General features: G+C 42.4%; 1 protein-coding gene across 1 annotated transcript in view; it reads left to right on the top strand.

Moving 5' to 3' along the window:
- Nucleotides 1-20,609, top strand: part of LOC117369320 (nodal modulator 1-like) — a 110,055-nt gene that overhangs the window by 16,760 nt on the left and 72,686 nt on the right. The window contains exons 7-10 of the mRNA XM_033963747.1: nt 3,682-3,834; nt 5,529-5,666; nt 12,880-12,969; nt 18,143-18,248. Coding sequence (XP_033819638.1) covers nt 3,682-3,834; nt 5,529-5,666; nt 12,880-12,969; nt 18,143-18,248 — 487 coding nt within the window. The remainder of the gene's footprint in view (nt 1-3,681; nt 3,835-5,528; nt 5,667-12,879; nt 12,970-18,142; nt 18,249-20,609) is intronic.

The following is a 20,609-nucleotide window of genomic DNA, read 5'->3' as shown; positions in this document are numbered from 1 at the left end:
GGGAAATATTTGTCATTCTCTATCTCAAATCTACTGAGAACAGAGAGGTCTTGACCATCTTATGAAAGTTCTTATCTGTTTCCATTCTGATGTCTCTGGATAGCTTGTTCCACCATAGAAGAACCATCGGATATATTTTTTTAAAATCTTGATCTCTCCTTTTTTTTTTTTTTTTAACAAATTGGTATCCATAATATTAAGTCAGATCCAGATCTCAGTTGCTTGATGGGCATGTATCTATGACTTTTTTGCTCATTACTTGAGCTGGTCCTCTGTCTGTCTGTTTATGTTTATTAAAATCTTTATATACCACATATGCAGCCAAAAAAGGTTCAAAGCGGTTTACAATATAATTCAATCAAAATAATTTAAAGAACTCCATTTAAATAGAAAAGGAAAAAAGAAAAAATAACCGTCTGCTAACCAATGTAGCGCACCCTAAAGATTAGCCCGCACTGAATGCTAAGGCGCCCATAGAATATAATGGATGCCTTAGCAAATAGCTTGCGTTAAATCGATTAGCGCTACTTAGTAAAAGAATCCCTAAATTAATAAAATTAAATAAAAAATTAATTAATTAAAAATAAATGAAAATAAAAAAATATAAGAGTATATAAATGCAGATTGAAGTCCTGAAGTCACATCCCGTCAGTTTAGAAAGGCCAACTGAAAATAATGTACCTTTAGATGTCTTTTAAAATTTTGGAAAAATTCATCCTTTCTCAATTCTACAGGCAAACTATCCAATAAAATTGGAACTAAATAAAAATTTCTAGTTGAGGCAAGATGAGCCTTTAGAATATGGGGTACAATGACTCTGATCATTCAGTGAGCTTAATAATTGCTCTAAATATCACAATCAGAGCTTTGTAGAATCTTCCCTGAAGTAATGATTGGAACGTTAAAGCTCTTTCCCCATTGGTGGCCTCATCTAGTTAAAATCACTCAATGTTAACACTGCATCACTCAATGTTACACTGCATAATTCAGCCTTTTAACAGAGAGTTAATGGAGTTACATTAAATATATAAACCTTCAAATGTCCTCTGTGTGATCCATCAGTCTGGATTCTAAAACTGGGTATAAATAGATTTTTTAAACACTAGTGTGTATATATATATATATATATATATATATATATATATATATATATACACACACTATATATATATATATACACACTAGTGTTTAAGCCCGTTACATTAACGGGTGTTAGAATATATGTCTGTCTGTCTTTCTTTCTTTCTGTGTCTCTCCCTGCCCCTGTCTCTCTCTTCCTTTCTTTCTTTCTCCCTCCCGCTGTCTGTCCTTCTTTCTTTCTGTGTCTCTCCCTGCCCCTGTCTCTCTCTTCCTTTCTTTCTTTCTCCCTCCCGCTGTCTGTCTGTCCTTTCTTTCTGTGTCTCTCCCTGCCCCTGTCTCTCTCTTCCTTTCTTTCTTTCTCCCTCCCGCTGTCTGTCCTTGTTTCTTTCTTTCTGTCTCTCTCCCTGCCCACTGTCTTTCTGTGTGTCTATCTTTCGTTCTAATGCGCTGCCTGCCTGCCTATCTTTCTGTCTCTCCATGGCCTCCTTCTGTCTCCCCTCCCCCAAAGCAAACCAAGATTGCTCCCAGGCCCCCTTTCCCTCTCCACTTCCTTGTGAGCAGCAGCAGCAGCATTTCCCTCCCACCCTTCCCTGTGCAAAAGCAGCATTTTCCCCACACACACACACTTCCCTGTGCAGAAGCAGCATTTCCCACCCTTCCCTGTGCAGCAGAAGCATTCCCCCCCCCCACACACACTTCCCTGTGCAGCAGCAGCATTTCCCACCCTTCCCTGTGCAGCAGCAGCATTTCCCACCCTTCCCTGTGCAGCAGCAGCATTTCCCACCCTTCCCTGTGCAGCAGCAGCATTTCCCCCTCCACACACACATTTCCCTGTGCAGCAGCAACATTTCCCACCCTTCCCTGTGCAGAAGCAGCATTTCCCCCCCATACACACACACTTCCCTGTGCAGAAGCAACATTTCTCGGCCTTCCCTGTGCAGAAGCAGCATTCCCCCCCCCCACACACACTTCCCTGTGCAGCAGCAGCATTTCCTGCAACTTCCTTCCCAGCGCTACTGCTGTCTTCGGCGTCTTCTATCCACTGCGGCCAACCCTAATGGAAACAGGAAGTAGTCAGAGAGGGCGGGCCGCAGTGGACAGAAGACGGCGAGGCCATCGGTAGCACGGTGTAGCGCTTGTCTATGAATTTAAATGCGGCGGCTGGGAAGGCGGCTGCGGGAAGGAAGTTTAGGTGGGGTACAGTTGATGATCTTTGGATAGAGTGAATGAAAATGGCTGTAAAATATTCCCTAAATGTAATCTGCCTTCTGTGTGTTCCACTGTAATAGTTCTAGAATTCTGTTTAAATATAAAAATATTCCTACTATAATTTTAATATAACTGGTTGCAAGATTGATAACCCCAGCCTTTGGCAGTAAGTGGCTTGTAAGCCACTCAAAAGTTGTGAGATGAACTAAGCCTTGAGGCATGCATGGCTTCCAGCATTGAATATCTGCCGACCTGGAATTGACCAGGCATCAGCTGATATTCAGTCTAGTGCCCAGTTAACTTGGCACGTGAAGTTATGATAGCAAAGGCTGTCTTAACTTTATGTGTTTACTTAGCTGATTAGCGAATATTGTTGCTAGCCAGCTAAGTTTTGGATCCACCCAGACTCCGCTCATGGACTGCCCCTAACTTAAAAAACCAAAACAAAACTGCAAGGGAATGTACAGGCTGCAGGAATTTATTCAATAAAATCAACAAAAGGCTGTTCTTTGTATTCGTGTCAAATTATGTGGACCGGATCTGACACAGTCCATGTTTCGAAAACACTTCTTCCTCAGGGGTCCCGAATGTTGATACGTAGAGTATCATAAAACCAGATTGGATTAAATAAACAAAATCAAAATTGAACAGGCGTGAAAATCTCCTGTCTTAAGGCGTTGCACTATGAAGCACAAAGTGTGAAGATATTCAGTGGCTCCTACTTGTTTTGAGTGCTGCTGAACATCAGTGGCCGTCCAACTCAGTGGAGTAACTAGGCAGAAGTCTCTACTGCTGGATTAAACCTTTGAACAGGCCCATTATTTTTATCTAATTTTTTTAACTTATAAAGCTGTATCTTAAGGAATTGTAGAGATTGTATAGGTACATCCTCATTTGTAAGGCAGTGTATCGCAAACTGTTTGCCGTGGTGTGATTCAGGGTGTGTCGCGAGACAGTGAGGAGGAGAGGCACTGGCTGACTACCTACAGGACGTGCCTCTTGTGGTGAGAGGCACATCCTGTAGGCAGTTAGCCAGTGCTGGCACCTCTCCTCCTCTCCGCACCTCTCCTTCCAGGGTTAGCAAGCTCAAGGCCGCAGCTCGAGAGCCTCCGCACATGTGCGGATGTTGATTGATGATGTCACACATGTGCATGACATTATCACATCGACGTCCATGCATGCGCTTATACCCTCCAGCCACGGCCCCGAGTTTGGCTTACCGCATCTTCAAAAAGTTTGTGACACTTCTCTAAGGGAAGCTACAGGTGTGATCTCTGGACAGAGTGCCAGAATGATTTTGTGAATAGAGATCTCCATGCATAGATTTTGGACCATGTTTAATGTAATCTCCCAGTAATCTTGTGCATTTATAGACCTGGTTTTATGTTGCAGGCAACCAGCACAGTGCGAGTTACCGCCTCCAATGCCCAGGCTACCAGCTCTCTAGTGGTTGCTGGCTATGATGCCTCAGGCTCTGTGCGAAGTGATGGGGAACCAATGAAAGGGGTTATGTTCCTTCTTTTTTCTTCGTCTGTGAAAGCAGAGGTACAATATGATACAACTTGATAATAAATAGTAATAGGTATATTAGATTCAAGATGCAGAACCCTTAACATTTTGGTAAATGACTTTTTCTCTTTTTTTTTAACTTTACATTGATAAGTTTTATGATATTCATTTTTAAATGGAATTTGGAAATACCTACAATGAAGAGCCCATCCTATAATTAGGCCACTTTATACTTCTGAAATATTACTGTAAAGCTTCTTAAGAATCAGTTTAGACGGAAAGATTACATTAATGAGGTGAGAAAACAAGAAAGCAGCTGATCTACTAGATCCACCCATAGGAGAAAACAAAAAAGCAGACCAAATAGAAACCAAATATTAAAGTCTTTATGGGAAGAACTTCCAGGAACTCAAAGATGTGCAAAATGTGGCTGCGTTTCACCTATTTGGCTACGTCAGGGGTAAACCAGCTGATGAAAGGCAGGCTAAAAATATCAAAGCTACTGATACAGATGTGCTTTGGCATTTTTAATGTGCCTTTCATCAGCTGGTTTGCCCCTGATGCAGCCAAACAGATGAAACGTGACCATGTTGGGCACATTTTTGAGTTCTGGAAGTACTTCTAATAAAGCCTTTAATATTCGGATTCTTTTTAGTCTTGCTCCCTCTTGCCCCGATCGTTGTTGGGGGGTTGCGGCTCGCCGGGGCAAGAGGGCTTGGGCTCCCTCTTGCCCCGATCTTGTCGAGGGGGGGGGTGATGCATCGTGGCAGGAGAGATTGGCTATCTCCCCTGCTGCGATACGATCACCCTTCTACCCGAACTGCCACAAACCGCAACAGGAGAGATTGGACATCTCTCCTGCCGCGGGTCATGGCAGTTCGGGTAGAGGGGTGATCGCATTGCGGCAGGAGAGATGAGCCATCTCTCCTGCCGTGATGGTTTCGATTGGGGAGTGGGTAGGTTGCCGGTCCGCTGAGCTGATTGCGCCAGCCGCCATCAGCTCAGCAGGCCCTCTTTCGGCACTTATACCTGTTTTGACTTGGTCTAAGTCAAAACATATAAGTGACAACTAGGCAACCTGTCAAAAGGTTTGGTTATACCTGCTGTACGCCTAGGTGTAAGTCGGCCCACCTCCCGCCCTTTCCCCTCCTCTAAAAACGCCTCTTTTCTCTCTGTGCGTTTAAAGGCAGGGGAAAAGCCTAAGCTGGTTTTAGATACGTCTAAAACAAGTTTTGATTATGGGTACTTGGATGATCAGGCTTTTTGATCGTCCAAGTACCCATTTAGGCCACTTTTTAGACTTTTTTTAATTTTTTAATTTTATTATGAGCCCCATAGTCTTCTATTGAGACAGACATAGGAAAAGCCACTGCTTGCTCTGGGATCAGTAGCATGGAATACTGCTACTATTTGGGTTTCTGCCAGGTACTTGTGACCTGGATTGACCATTGGTTTGACCCAGTTTAGCTGCTGTTATGAGAACACATGTATGTAACTGTACAGTAGGCATGTTCAGGAGTGGGTTTTGGGTGGATAGTAAGGGGAAAAATTAAGCCCAGTTTGTTAGCAATGAAAGCTTATGGAGCCAGAGTCCAAGCCTAGTTCTGATTGAGATGGAGGCCCAAAGGAGTAGTAGGAAATGGCTGGGTCAAATAAACATTGTCTCTTATTTGCATGGTATTATCTAACAAATCTGCATGTGGGAAATAATGCCACACTTCTTCTCACAGGATATATTGGGCTGTAATAGCTCACCAGTTGAGGGGTTTCAGGCAAAAGATGAGTCTTTGACATATCTGTGCAGTATTGCCTCAAGAGAAGATGGGTCCTTCAAGTTCATTTCATTACCGAGTGGGGCGTACACAGTGGTAAGATTTACTAACTCTAATCACTTCTGTAGATTGCATTATGCCAGTTGTCTTAAAGAACATTTATGAAGCCAGTATATTTCTGTTTCTGTATTTCTTAAAGACATTTTTAATCCACCAGCCTGAATCAAACTTGGAATCCTAAAATAAATTTTGAGAAAAACTTTTAAGGAAGTTAATCTGGCTGCAATTGATTACATTTGACAGGGTGAATGAAAGTGGCTGCAGAAATACTCCCAAATTATGCCAACTGTTCTGCTTCTGTTTGTTTCACTATCTTTAGTTCCTAGTTCCCCCCCACCTCTCAACATCATAAAATACATTGTAAATCTTCTACAAATGGAACCTTAAGTGATTCTGATTGCAAATGAAAACTGGCAGAGTTAAAAGCACCAAGTAAGAATCACTGCTTGCCAACTCATTCTACTGACTGGTGGACAGTGCACAAAGGAGTGGGGAGGTTAGGTAAACCTCTGCAAGCAGAGGGGGCTCTAGTCCCATGCATCTTTCCCTTTTCTGCAAATCTGCATTGGGACCCCTTGAATTAACACTGAGTTGCCTATATTTTAATTCTGCCCTGCTAACTACAGGAATTAATATGGTTAGTTGCATGTGCGATTACCTCACACGCATGCAGCCTAACAAAATATGGTGGTGTGTTAATAATTTGCATCTTTGTAGAAGACACAGAGGGCCATAATCAAAAGAAATGTCTAAGTCCAGTTTGGACATGGGGCACTAGTCGCCCAAAGCTGGCAGCGGCAAAATGCCCATTCTCGAAAAGAACGTCCAAAATTTTATTTTTCGAAAATCATCTCTCCAGACTGCCACTCCGTCTATTTTTATACCACATTCTCGACCAAAAATTTGTCCAAGTCCCAAACACCCAGAACAAGATTTTTGGGACATGGGAGGGGCCAGCATTGTGATGGATTGGCCACCCAAACATGGCAACAGAGCAGAGGGGCACCTTACAGGGCACTGCTGTGAATGTCACAAAAAGGATGCCACATAAACATCTCACAAGAATTCCCTTATAGATTATGATGAGCCCCCCAAACCCACTATACCCACCTGTCTACACCCCCAATAGCCCTTATGGTTGTAGGTGCCACCTATATGGCAGTAGAGTAGGGTTTGGGGGGGGAGCTCACATTTTACACCATTAATGTAGTGGTTGGAGTGGCTTATGGTCCTGGGTCCTCATCTATGGTTCACTAGCCCAGTGATTCCCAACCCTGTCCTGGAGGAACACCAGGCCAATCGGGTTTTCAGGCTAGCCCTAATGAATATGCATGAGATAGATTTGCATATGACGGAAGTGATAGGCATGCAAATTTGCTTCATGCATATTCATTAGGGCTAGCCTGAAAACCCAATTGGCCTGGTGTTCCTCCAGGACAGGGTTGGGAACCACTGCACTAGCCCACCCACCAGTCTACTTAAGCCACCTCTGTGCAGTTCTATTAGGCTTTCCTATAGCAGGTGCTGATGTTCTGGAGGCAGGTATGTACGTTTTTATTCTGAACTTTGGGGGAGGTGCAATGGGGGTCAGTGAACACGAGGGGAGTGTGTGGAGGGTCTTTACTGTGTCCTTGCAGTAGTTATCTGGTCACTTTGGATACTCTTTTGACTCCTATACCTGTCTTTACATCGTTTAACTCACCACGTATAAGTTTCGCCTAGGAAGTCTCGTCAAACATTTGATTATTCCTGCAGGATGACTAAGGGTAGGTCGGCCCACATAACACCCTAACCACTACTTCAGAAATGCCCCTTTCAGCTCTGGGCGCACTGCAGGTTTCAGAGGACTAAAAAGTCCCCAGATACATCCATAAAGCCTTTTCAATTATTGGCACTTGGACCACCGGTCTCTTAGAACGACCAAGTGCCGACTTGGGTGGGTTTTTAGACATATTTAAGTTTCGATTATGAGCCCCACAATGTATAATGCATTCTTTTAAAAAAATTCCAAGTTCAGTTCAACAAGTACACTTAAAATAAAAGTTTGATTGTTTTCTTTCAAAACACATTTGTATCCCTGTATTTAGGTAGATTTAGACTTCAGTTACAGTGAGGCACGTAAACTTATGTCTTCCCCAATACTGTAGCTTTTCTCCTCTTATACTGTCTGGTTTTAAGCTTAGGAGTATACAAGTGAGGTAAACCCTGTGGGTCTTTGGGGGCTTTATTTATCACACAGTGACACATCTAAGCACTTTAATTTAAGCCACAGGCTTTTCCGTGCTCTTAAAATCTGAAAGATCAAAACCAGCTGGGGTGTCTGTGACTACCTAACATTCATTTCTGTCCTGAGGAAAGTGACACCTGATTGCATAGGATAACGGTGATACCTAAGTTTTTCTTTCTTAGTTATATATTGAGGAAAGGCTGTAATTCATTGTGTCTGAGAGAGCGTTCACAAAGCCTAGACCCTTGGTAATCTGTCAAATCCCTCTTTCTGTGCCTGATGTGTAAAAGCTCTGTGTAAACAACTTTCCTTGCAGTACTTTAACTTATTAAGGGAAACCCAGTGGGACTGTCTAAACCAGTGGTCTCAAACTCGCGACCCGCCAGGTACTATTTTGAGGCCCTCGATATGTTTATCATAATCACAAAAGTAAAATAAAACAGTTTCTTGATCATATGTCTCTTTAGCTATAAATTACAATATTATTATTAAGACTTAGCCAAAAGGAAAGATTTATAAACTATAAAGAGTTTTACCTCATGCAAAATTGTCATTTCTTTAATAAGACATTAACTATTTTTTCTGAGGCCCTCCAAGTATCTACAAATCCAAAATGTGGCCCTGCAAAGGGTTTGAGTTGGAGACCTCTGGTCTAAACCTGTTAAATTTGTGTTAAAATGGGAAGAAAAAAAGCACTGCCTATTAATATTTCTCCTGCTGTGTTCACACATACTAATTTTCCATTTCATTGGGGGAGGGGGAGGGGGAGGGGAGGTCTTGACTCAATGTTTCCCCAGACTCTTGACAAATTATGAGGTTAATATTACTCCATTACTTACTTTTGCTAGGAATCTGCTGAACAATTGGGCAGCCTTTCCACTTATTTCAAATGGTGATTATGCCCAAATGGTTCTGTGTTTCAAACTATTTCCCTTTTACCTTGTAGAAAAGACAATTTATTGGTCTAGTGCAGGGGTGGGCAACGAGGGCTGGAATCCAGTCAGGTTTTTAGGATTTCCCCAATGAATATGCATGAGATCCATTTGCATACAATGGGAGGCAGTACATGCAAAAAGATTTCATGCATATTCATTGGGGAAATCCTGAAAACCCGACTGGATTCCAACCCTCGTTGCCCACCCTTGGTTCAACAGTTCTTATGGAAAGAACATAAAATGCATTTTCAATACCATCCCTAGAAGGGATGGATTGGGGTTGCCAGATTTATATTTGTATTGCAAAGCCTGTCATTTACGTTAAATTGCTGATTGGATTAAAATGATTGACTATACTCTGATTCACTATGAAGTGGCGTCTGTATCTCTACTTGCTCCTAGTTATGTTCTACATACAGCTCCCGATAAGTTGCCTTGTTACGTTAAAAACTGCTGTTTAACTGCTCCCTTTGATAGATTATGGAATTGGTTATGTAAGCTTAAACATCAATAAGTGAGTGATGGCTTGGCTGCCTCTTCAAGGGAATGCAGATTTTCCAGTGGGCCTTTCTAGTGGTTCATTTGCCTGATGGGCATGAAGAGGCCTCACCAGATTGAGGCATTTTGTGACTGAAGATGGAGCTCCTCATTTTCCCAGTTAAGTGAGGCATATAATCTACAAAGTGTGAACTATTTTGCATACCTACACCATTATATTACCTCCATACTGGTGATTGTTCTGATGGAAGATACTATAGAAGCTCTCTGAAGGAATCCATTTTATTGGGGGGTGACTCTACTCCCAAAGTGTCCTTCCACTTTAAGGTTTTAAGGGCCGATCTGCCACAATTGAGCTTTCAGAAGCAAGCCAAGGATTGGTCCCGAAACCTAGTACCTGAGATATCTTCAGAACTCATACGGAAAATGATATGTAAACCTTTGGTTGATTTATAGGGAACAACAATTTCAATTTCTTTACAGAACTTATATATCTCTTCATAGGACCTTTTTAATGGGAGTGGCTCAGTGGTCTGAAATGCTCTGATTGAGAGGCAGCCTTGGGCCATATGTTTTGCACATGCCCAGCATCACAGTCACTTTGGATGGCAGCTTCTTCTAAAGTTCATAAATATTCCGTTTGCGTTTACCATTTTCAGCCTCACTTTTCTTATTTGAGTGTATGATGCAGCCAAATAAGATTAAATGCATGTTCCTAATGGCTAGACATGCTGTTTTGTTGCAATGGCTTAGCCCGGAGGCTCCAAACAAGACTCAATGGCTAAAATTATTATATGCAGTTATGATTATGGAATGACTACAAGGCAGGCTGGGATCATCTGGGTCACTGGCGTAAGTTTCAGCAAATTTGGGAACCTTTATGGACTGTTATGCCACATAGGGTAAGGAGCTAGATCTTGAACTATTGGCTATTGTGATAACTTTTTGTAGTTTTGATATGTTTGTATATATTTATACGTTCAGGCTTGGATAAGAGTGCACCAGGAAGTGTGTGTGTGTGGGGGGGGAACTAGGTTTGGGGAGGGGTTGGATTTTATATCAGAATGTTTTCATTAACTTGCTGATGTGTTCAATCTTTTCTCCAGTAAAAAAAGGAAAACAATATTGAAAGATTAATTTCAAATGTTTATGCAGACAAACACACATTCCATTGTAAAATGGTCTCTTGAAAATTATCCTCTACCCTGTTGCAGGTACATGTGCAGTTTCATAAAGTACATAATTTTGGCCTTGGAAAAGGGAGTGAGATTAGGTTAGAATGTATAAAAAGATTTTATTTTGAAATCATTGAGCATTATGATTGTAGCAGATTTCCAGGTCTCGCTGCAACTGTGTAGAAAGAGCCGACGTTTCAGCCATCATGCTTTCTTGGGGTTGAAATGTTGGTTCTTTCTACACAGACGCGGCGAGACCTGGAAACCTGCTACAGTCATGACGCCAGTCACGGAAGCCTAAGAGAACATTGAGCATTATGCCTGCAGGGCATAATGCTGACATGATGCTAGGCTCGGAGTAACATAACTAATGTAGGAGGTGATGAATGCCAAAATGAGTTCTTTTTAAAAGATGGAACATCATGAACACTGCTAAGAAAAGCAATAAAGGCTCTTCAAAAGCAGCTTTTGCATGAGATACTTTTTAATCACTGTTTGAAAATAGGGGAGGGTTGATCATATTTATTAGGAATGGATGTTGTCTCTTTTTTTTCTGAGTTTTCCTTCAGTACAAATGTTATCAAACATCATACACTCTTGGTGTGATACCCTTCTTACAAATAATGCATACTATTATCAGCAAGTTTATGATATATGTTGGAGTAAAAAGTGCCTGGTTTACATGCGATGACTATTCTGGACATTCCAGCAAGGTGTGGTGGTGTTTTGGTTTTTTTTTTTCCTTTTGATAACAGTATTTCCAGTGCAATAGGTGAGATATTCTAGATAGCTGGGTTGTTTCCTCATACCCACATGCTGCAGAAGGAATCCACTCCGGATTTTTCACTCTGCCTCTGGTGTACTTGACTGTGCAGTTTACCGCTCTCTACAGTTTTTTCCTTCTGCACACGAGAATTTGTGGGAGCCATTCAGGAAGCCGCTCAGCGCTGAGCAGCAACACCAAAGCGTGCTCCTGCTTGGTACTATTTAGGAGCTGAAGCCAGAACTCACGGCAGCGACCAACCGGGTTAGTAGCGTTGCAGGAGCTTAGAAAGCTCGCTCCTGCCCGCTACACCTTTGGACCACCAGGGATTCCAGTGGCAGAGGAAGTACGATGGACAGGGCAGGGAGGGGGAACAGGGTGGAGAGCCTGGGAGGGAGGGAGGGGTGCTGTGTGCAGTGCCTGGCAGGGAGGGGGCTGGTTGCAGAGCTTGACAGAAGAGGGAGAGAAGAGGGCTGGATGCATAGCCTGTTAGGATGGAGGGAAGGGGGCTGGGTGCAGAGCGTGACAGGGGAGGGAGGGGGCGCTGGGTGCAGATTTGGGCAGGGCACTTGAATATTAAACTGCCCGATTTATATTCAAGTCACCATTTTTCCTCTTTTTTGGGGGGAAAATGGGGCTCTTGACTTATATTTGGATTGACTTATATTCGAATATATACGGTAGGTGCTTCTCAGTGCTTGGGTACTAACTCTAAAGGGTGCTAAACTGTAGAGTGAAGTACACCAGAGGCAGAGTGGATTCCTTCTGTAGCATGCAGGTATGGGGAAATAACTCAGCTGCCTATCTACTGGAAAAGAGCTTACCAGAGTAAGTACATAATCTCTTTTTATTCCCTAAATTTCTTGTGGGACAATTATTTGCATTCTTGACCTTTGCCATCCAGAGATCTGAAAACTTTGAGGCAAATCGAGACTTTCATGCTTTATAAAGAACACATAATTAATGTAGATAGATTTAATAGTTTAAGAAGTTATTTTATGAGTTCTATTTAGCAACTTAAAAACCATTTTTTTCTGAGTTGACTGGTAATGGGACAAAAGGTATTATTGAAAACTTGTTATACCATTAGATAAAAATACAGTTTCTTATCTGTGTATTTATTTTGCAGGCCAGCTTCTCATTATGTTAAGATCTGGATTGGTCTGTATGGGATTGATTTCTATAAACTGTGCCTAAAAAAAAAGGCACCGGCCATGTGCCAGTCATGCTTAGGTGCCTTGTACAGAATCGTGGCTAGTGGCACCTATATAAAAACATAGGCGCCTGAAATGTGGGCGAGGGTTTTCAGGCGTCTGAGTTTTTGGAGAATCAAGCTTAGCAGTGCCTAACTCACACTCCACTCATAGAAATACACACTTAGGAATTAGGCACTGCTAAACGCATTGCGATAGGTGCCTAGCACTCAATTTTTAAAAACCATTTATTGAGGCTGTTAAGAGTATTTTGCCAATTAAGTTAGATGTCTTTTATAGAATCAGCCCCTATATGCTTAGATATAGGCAGATCTTTTCACTTTTTACTAAGCACAGGGGGATTTATATAGCCAAACTTGTTAATCTATTTAGCTGATAGCAGAGGTCAAACAATAGTTGGCTACTTAACAGCTGGGCTTGATCAAATTCTCTTTCAGATTCCTTTCTACAGAGGTGAAAGGATTACATTTGATGTTGCTCCTTCTAGATTGGATTTTACTGTGCAACATGACAGTTTGAAAATTGAGGTATGTGTATGGTAGCTAGTTACAGAAATAAGTGACGCGGAGTAAAGTGTGTTTAATTTTATTTCTTGTGCAAAGCAGACATTCAAAGCTTTCTCCATGAGTAAGACAGAGCTTTGACTATGGAAATGAGCTTTGGCAAAATTGCTTACCTTCTGTGCCGGTAAAATTCTGTGCATAGTGCCTGTAAACACATTTTTAACTGCAGTTAGCAGAAGCATCTCTGAGGACCAGGCTAGTGCATGCTTCTGAAAATTCAAACATTTCTATGTAAATTTATACAGATCAAACACTCAAAACAGTAAGTGTAAACACCTAGTTTTCCTGTGTAATTTTCAATGGCTTTGCTTTGAAAATCAGGGAAAGTCTGTAGAGAAAAAGGTGTGTGAGCATGCTTTGTACTCATTCGTGCAGTTAACAAAGTACCGCCTAATTCCATAAATTTCTGCAATTGTCACTCTGGAGTTCAGTCCAGCCGAGTAATTAATTATGAATCATTAAGCTCTGGTAAAAAGTGGCCTTAGTGCATAGTTCTTTCGCAGGCATAGTCATTTTATTTTTTACCACAACCAGAAAGTTGGTTGATTTTTCATTTTCCCAATTAATGGCCATACAGTAGAGGTCTGCACGGGAACGGGGATCACGGGACTCCCACGGGGATGGAAGGCTTTGGAAGCAGGGTTCGTCCATATAATATAATGGACACGTCAGCCTTAGTAAAAGAGGGGGTTTATAAGTTAATTACCTGAACAGAAAACAAAAAAAGGGTTCCACCAAAGAGATTCTACAAGGAAAACAACAATGCAAACACAAAAGAAACTGTGGAATTGATGATCCTGTCAGAAGTAATTGCTGCTTTTTATGGGAACGGGCGGGGATGGAGGTAATTCCTTGCGGGGACAGGTGAGGATGGAGAGGATCCTGGCGGGGACGGGCGGGGATGGGTGGGATTTCTGTCCCCGTGCAACTCTCTACCATGCAGTAAGGGCTCAAATCTAAAGAACAGTCCAGCAGAAGACAAACGAGTTCAGCAAAGCAAAACAACAACAAAGTGGGAGTGGGACAGTTTAGTAAGGACTCGCATGCTAATCCCATGTGGTAAATTAGCTACTGATTGTACTTTCATACCCACTTTCTGTCCCCCCCCCAAGAAGAATTCAGAAATATATTTTAGAAACATAGAAATATGATGACAGATAAAGGCCAATTGGCCAATTATAGCATGGTTTGCATGCACACAGTGGGATTTTACTGCAGGATTCCTCGGCATGTCCTGCGGTAAGTGCATGCTAGCTTAGTAAAAGGACCCCTAAATGACTTATATTCTGAAATTTATCTCTTTAGCTTTAATCAGCAGTTATGTGAAATTCTTTAGGAAAAGATGACTTGCTGACCCTTGTCCTTGCACTTATTACCACTTTGCATTGCAACAAGCTAAAACAGAAAAAAATGTCATAAATACCTAAGGTAAAAAGTATGTAAAGGTAGTGCTTATGTGCTGCCTTTTCTGAACCAAAATTTGACCTAAAGCAATATGCCAGACAAAATACAATAAACATACAGCATAATCCAAAATACAACAATAAATAAATAACTTGTGTTCAAAAACATACTTTGCCCAATACTCTTCTTATTTTTAATTTTTCTTCCCCTTCGTCGATCCAGGCTGACCATCACAATGGCAGCCCTTGGCAAGGGGACACCGACTGCCACCTGTGCTTCTGGAACCGGAGAGCATGCATCCTGAATCTGGCCACTAGGTACTGCAGTCACATGCTGGATTAGAGGTCTGCACGGGAATGGGGATCGCGGGAATCCCGCTGGTCCCGTGGGAATCCCCCCTAACCCACGGGACTCCCACGGGGACCCCCCTCTGGTCCACGGGACTCCCACGGGGATGGAAGGCTTTGGAAGCAGGGTTCGTCCATATAATATAATGGACACGTCAGCCTTAGTAAAAGAGGGGGTTTATAAGTTAATTACCTGAACAGAAAACAAAAAAAAGATTCCACCAAAGAGATTCCACAAGGAAAACAGCAGCGCAAGCACAAAAGAAACTGTGGAATTGATGATCCCGTAAGAAGTAATTGCTGCTTTTTATGGGGACGGGCGGGGATGGAGGTAATTCCTTGCAGGGATGAGTGGGGACGGAGAGGATCCTGACGGATCCTGGTGGGGACGGAGAGGATCCTGGCGGGGATGAGTGGGATTTCTGTCCCTGCGCAACTCTCTATGCTGGATATTCCTTCTTCCCCTCTCCTTGGGTGAGGCTGTGAATTGGAAGGAGGATAGCCTCTTCCTGAGTTGCCTAAAGAACATGTTTACTTGCAGAATTATATAGGGACAGGCACTGAAAGCATTTGTGGAATTTGCCAGAGATGGCAACTATACATTCTTATACTCTTAACACTTGGACTTTGCTGGCTATATTTCCTCCGTTTGATCTGAGCTTGCATATCATAACCGTGATGCTCAACAAATTACAGGTAATGATCTTTCTAGTAGTCTGATGGTTAGAGCCCTGAGTTGATACCCAGGAAGCATGATCAAATCCCACCGTGAGTCCTTGTGATCCATTACCTTGGATACAAATTTAGGGGTCCTATTACTGATCTGTGTTAGGCAGTTTAAAATGGCGTACTGCGGGATGTGCTCATGCATTTTGTTGTAACTGCCAAATTTATGTGCATATATTAGAGAACCAGAACAATCACAGAGTCCACTGGAGAATAAACCCACCGCAGTGAGTTTCTTTCAGAGGTCCGAGATGGGTATCAGATAGCCCAACCAACCACAGCGGTTAGAGGGAAGTATGTTCTTCATATACCCCACGGAACCTCCTCCTCCGTATTTACTCTTTTATATTTTTTCTTTATATTTAAATATATCTTTTTTATCTTGTCATAATATATCTTGTAATAATATTGTGGATTAAATTAGTAAGCATTCATGCTGCCAGTGCTACATAAATTAGTACTTAGCTTTCAGCTGTACATATTCCCCTAAACGCCGACGCGTTTCGATTCCTTTATCAAGGCGGCATAGGGAAAGCTAGTCAAGTACATAACACACAACCGTAAAGCTGGCCAAAAGACCAATTTATGTGCAGTAATCCAGGAGCTAAAAATTTTTTGGTAGTTAATTTTTAGAAGGAGTATGTCGGGGGCAAAGAGTGAGCATCTCCTTGCTAATCAGTTGGTATGGCTATATTACCGTAAAGTAACAGGTTAGTTCTTGTACAGTCCCACTTTATTCTGGGACTAGTGGGTTATTTTCCTGTACCCACCAGAACTTGTAGGAAGCCTCAAATTTCAGATCCTTAAGCTCCACCCTTCTTAACTCAGCACTGTCCCCTCAGACACCAGTTTCTTTCCTTTAAGCCAAAATGTAGGAGCTTGTCTTTTTTTTTTTTTTGCTCGTGTTTATTTTCTCTAAATTTAGTGGTTTTCGCCCTTGTGCTGCAGGAGGTTCCCTGCGGGAACTGCTCTGACTGGGAGATCGCAGACCTTTGGAAAAAGTGTGCTTCCAGGGGGTTGGCTGCTTGTCGGTGCACTGTCTGGATAGCCTGCACTTTGGATCAGGGCTCCGGAGATTTCTTCCCTTTGGGAGTTGGCTCACCCCAGGTTCATCAGCTAGTGGGTTGAGCGCAGGCTGCGTGGCTCTGTGGAGGTGTACCCTGGATCGGGGACAAACTATGTTCTTCCGCCAGCCATCTGTGAGGCGTGTCCGAGGGTGGCGGAGGTACCTGGCCGTAGACGTCCGGCCGCTGGGGCAGTCCAAAGATTTGAAGTCCAATTTGCCTGCTTCCTAAGGCACAGACTCTCCCTGTAAGTGGTCCCAGCTCTCTCATCAGTGTTTTTCCAGTCAGCACCTGTTGCAGTGAGTTCAGGCTGACAGCCTGAGTCAGCGGGATTCTATAAATGGTGCAAAGCGGCACCTACCCTACCACATGTCAATCAAAGTTAGGCACTGTTTGTAGAATCAGGCCTTACGGCTCCTAAATTGACTTAAACACCAGTTAGTGTCATAATATTAAGTGCTGGTATATTAATCCAGGGTTTCCTTGGCCTAATATACTGGCGCCTAACTCGATCCATGCCAAACTTCACCCCTAGGAAGAGAGCAACAAAAAGAGGCACTGGAGATGTCGCAGCCAACTAATGGACACAAGTCTTTTATTTGAAAATAAGCCACTAAAATATGTAAAAATAAAGTCCCGACTAGGATCCAAGTTTCGGCGACAGTGTCGCCTTCCTCAGGGAGACAGTATCAAACTAAAGAGTACATAAAAGAATATACATATGAATTAATACATATTATTCATTTGTAAACCGTTCTGAGCTATTGGGAGGACGGGATAAAAATCTAAATAAATAAATAAATAAAATAAACAATACTTTTGCATTTAATAAAATATATATATTATTGCTGGAGAAATGTAATAAACAAATAACCAATGTGGTGCGTTAAAAATATTTTTTTATCAATATGAACTACTTATGGTGATAAAAAGCTTGCCAAACAATTACAGAAAACAAAATATTAGGTGCCTCGGTTTAGGTGCCTACCAGTAATTAATTTTTAAAAATTGTTTTTTAATCAGTTTTTAATGGTGCTTTTAATTAGTAGCGTCATCCAATTTTAAAAAAATTAAGTTAGGTGTCTAACTGTAGGCGCCTTTTATAGAATCAAGGCTTAATGCCTACAAAATAGGTGTCAGTATTCGGTAAGTGCTCACACGGTAAGTTGTTTTTTTTTTTTTTTTTTTTAATAGCAGTGTGCTAATGGCAGCATTAACTCATGGCCATTAATACAAAAACTGAGATGCATCTTTTTTAGTGCTGCAGTAAAAATGGTTTTAGTGCATGAAAAAACCCATGCAAGGGCATGCTAAGGCCATTTTTTTCCATAACTTAGTAAGGACCCCTTAGGTTGTAAGTTCTCCCGGGACAGAAAATCGCCTACTGCAACTCACCATGAGCTAAATTAAAAAAAAAAAAATCCCTTCTATTTCCTCTCCCCTTTCTCTTTTAACAGATTGCTCCCAAATTGGAATATAATTATTTATGTTCTTCCTATCCTTTCCCATTTAGGCCAAAGTTTCTTCTAAATCCACCAAAGCTCTCAAGCAGCAAATCCCTCTGAATTCCTCTTTGTGTTTTTGTTTTTTTTCCAGCCCATTTTCCACGTTATGGGTTTCTCAGTAACTGGCCGAGTTTTGAATGGACCTGAAGGAGAAGGTGTTGCCAATGCTACTGTTACGTTGAACAGTCAAATTAAAGGTGGACCATGTTCGTTTCTGTTTTTATAAAGTAGGATGCCACTGGCAGACTTTCAATGGACTTTGCCAGAATGCCCATGAAATCTAACAGGAGCTGTGTTTTTTCTGTTCATAAAATGTTCTCCTATTCTTGGGTGCTATAGATCAAAATAGGTTCAAAGTAGTTATCTGATTATTGCTTCAGATTCTCTCTGAATTTTGTGAAAAAAAAAACAAGCCTCCCCCCAATAACAAAAAATGCACCTACAAAAAATTCCTAAAAAACCCATATAGCGCCTTAAGTTTTCACATCACTGTACACTTTTCACGTTCTACTGTCTGAATACAGTTAAATAAAAGCATGAAAGTATGAAAGTAGGAGGTTCATGGATCTTCTTGACATACTCTGTGCTTTCAGTGTGAAAGAATGAGTACAGAAATAGTCAAAAATTTAAGAAACTATCGTTTTGTTTTGTTTTTTGACTTCACACCCTTTGTCATAATAAAACAAAATAAGCTTCATTTTCAACAACTGCCTTGGGCCCTTTTTACAAAGTCGCAGTAGCTAGTCTTGGGTGGCAAATGTATCATAGCTCATGGGAATTGAATAGGCTATGTCCCATTTTCTGCCTGGGAATCGCTTCTGCAGCTTTGTGAAAGGGACCCTTAAGTTAAATACATTCCACTTGTATCCTGTCAGCGATCCCTAGTAGCTCTTGTCTTCAAAATGACCACCTCAGCCCTCTAGTGGTTATGTTGTGGACTACTACCATTAAGGGATTAAACTGCCAAACAAGGGAGTACTTTTTGGTGGCTTGACCTTCTAGTGCAGGGGTGCCCACACTTTTTGGGCTTGCGAGCTACTTTTAAAATGACCAAGTCAAAATGATCTACCAACAATAAAATTAAAAAAAACCACAACGCACACTGTACGCATAGAATTGTTAATTATCATTCCTATTCCAGGGTTTTTTCAAAGAGGTCAAAGCAGATGACTCTATGCACTGTCACCTCAGTAACAACCATACAAAAATAGACAAATACCCACCCCCTCCCTTTTTACTAAACCACGATAGCAGTTTTTAGCGCAGGGAGCTGCGCTGAATGCCCAGCGCTGCTCTCGAAGCTCATAGGCTCCCTGCGCTAAAAACCTCTATTGCGGTTTAGTAAAAGGGGACCATATTGTAAAATATAGAGAGCAGATATAAATTCAGACATATTTTGATCACTAAATTTAAAATAAAATCATTTTTCCTACCTTGTCTGGGGATTTCATGAGTCTCTGGTTGCACTTTCTTCTTCTGACTGTGCATCCAATCTTTCTTCCCTTCTTTTAGCCTGTATGCTTCCTCTCCGCCTGATCTCATCCCCCCCCAAACGTTTTCTTCCTCTCTCCCTGCCCTCTCTTTCTTTTTTTTCTGTTTCTCTTCTTTCCTTCTGTCTCCCTGCTTGCCCTCTTTCTCCCTCCCTGCCCTCCCCCAAGCCACTGCCATCGGATAACAGGCCGCCGGCCAAGCTCTCCCTGCTTCGGGCCCACCAGCATTCCTCTCCCCGACGTCAATTTTGCCGTCGGAGAGGAAGTTCTGGCCAACGGAACTTCCTCTCCGACGGCAAAATTGACGTCGGGGAGAGGAAGGCTGATGGCCCAAGATCGACCTATTGTAAGAAATGCTGCCGGGTCCTGCCTTTGAGGAAACAGAAAGTAGGCAGGACCTGGCAGCAAGAAAAGCAAATCGCAAGCTTCACTGACCTGTCTCCCGCTTTAGCCCGTGAACGGGGCTCTAACATGTGCGTGCCGGCTTCCCTTCTCCCCCCCCCCCCGGACATAACTTCCGGTTTCAGAGGGAAGAGAAGGGAAGCCGGTACAAGCACACGTTAGCCCCCGGAGCATAAATTCTCCAAGCCGGGTTTTTTTTTTTTTTTAATGTTGAGCAGCGGAGGCAGCAGCAGAATTCAGGAGCAGGCCAGTCAGGAGGGGAAAAAAGAGAAGGGAAGAAGGGAATCCGCTCTGCGATCGACTGGGGTCGCCTGAGCGAGCGACCTGTCGATCGCGATCGACGTGTTGGGCACCCCTGTTCTAGTGGTAGTACGGTGAGACTACTCTAGGGGCTGAGGTGGCTATTTTGAACATGGGAGCTGCTGGGGCTGGGGCTTGTGGGGATCGCTTGTGTACCTCCCCTCCCTCTACTAGCCACTAGTGAGAATTTGATGGGTGCAGGTTTATGGGGGGGGGGTATTCTATGGAAAAGGGAAATGAGGGTTAAAGGGTTAATTTTCTTTTCCTATTCAGACCTTTAAGAGGTTTCCTGGAATCATCAGGCCACCTATTAATGAGCGCTCTCTCCTGGGGAGGAAAGGGAGAGAAGTGCCATCTCAAAACTAG

The sequence above is a fragment of the Geotrypetes seraphini genome, chromosome 11 (assembly GCF_902459505.1).
Source record: "Geotrypetes seraphini chromosome 11, aGeoSer1.1, whole genome shotgun sequence".
Taxonomy (NCBI): Eukaryota; Metazoa; Chordata; class Amphibia; order Gymnophiona; family Dermophiidae; genus Geotrypetes; species Geotrypetes seraphini.
The sequence above is the reverse complement of the archived record's forward strand: the minus strand, read 5'-3'. Positions and strand labels throughout refer to the sequence as shown.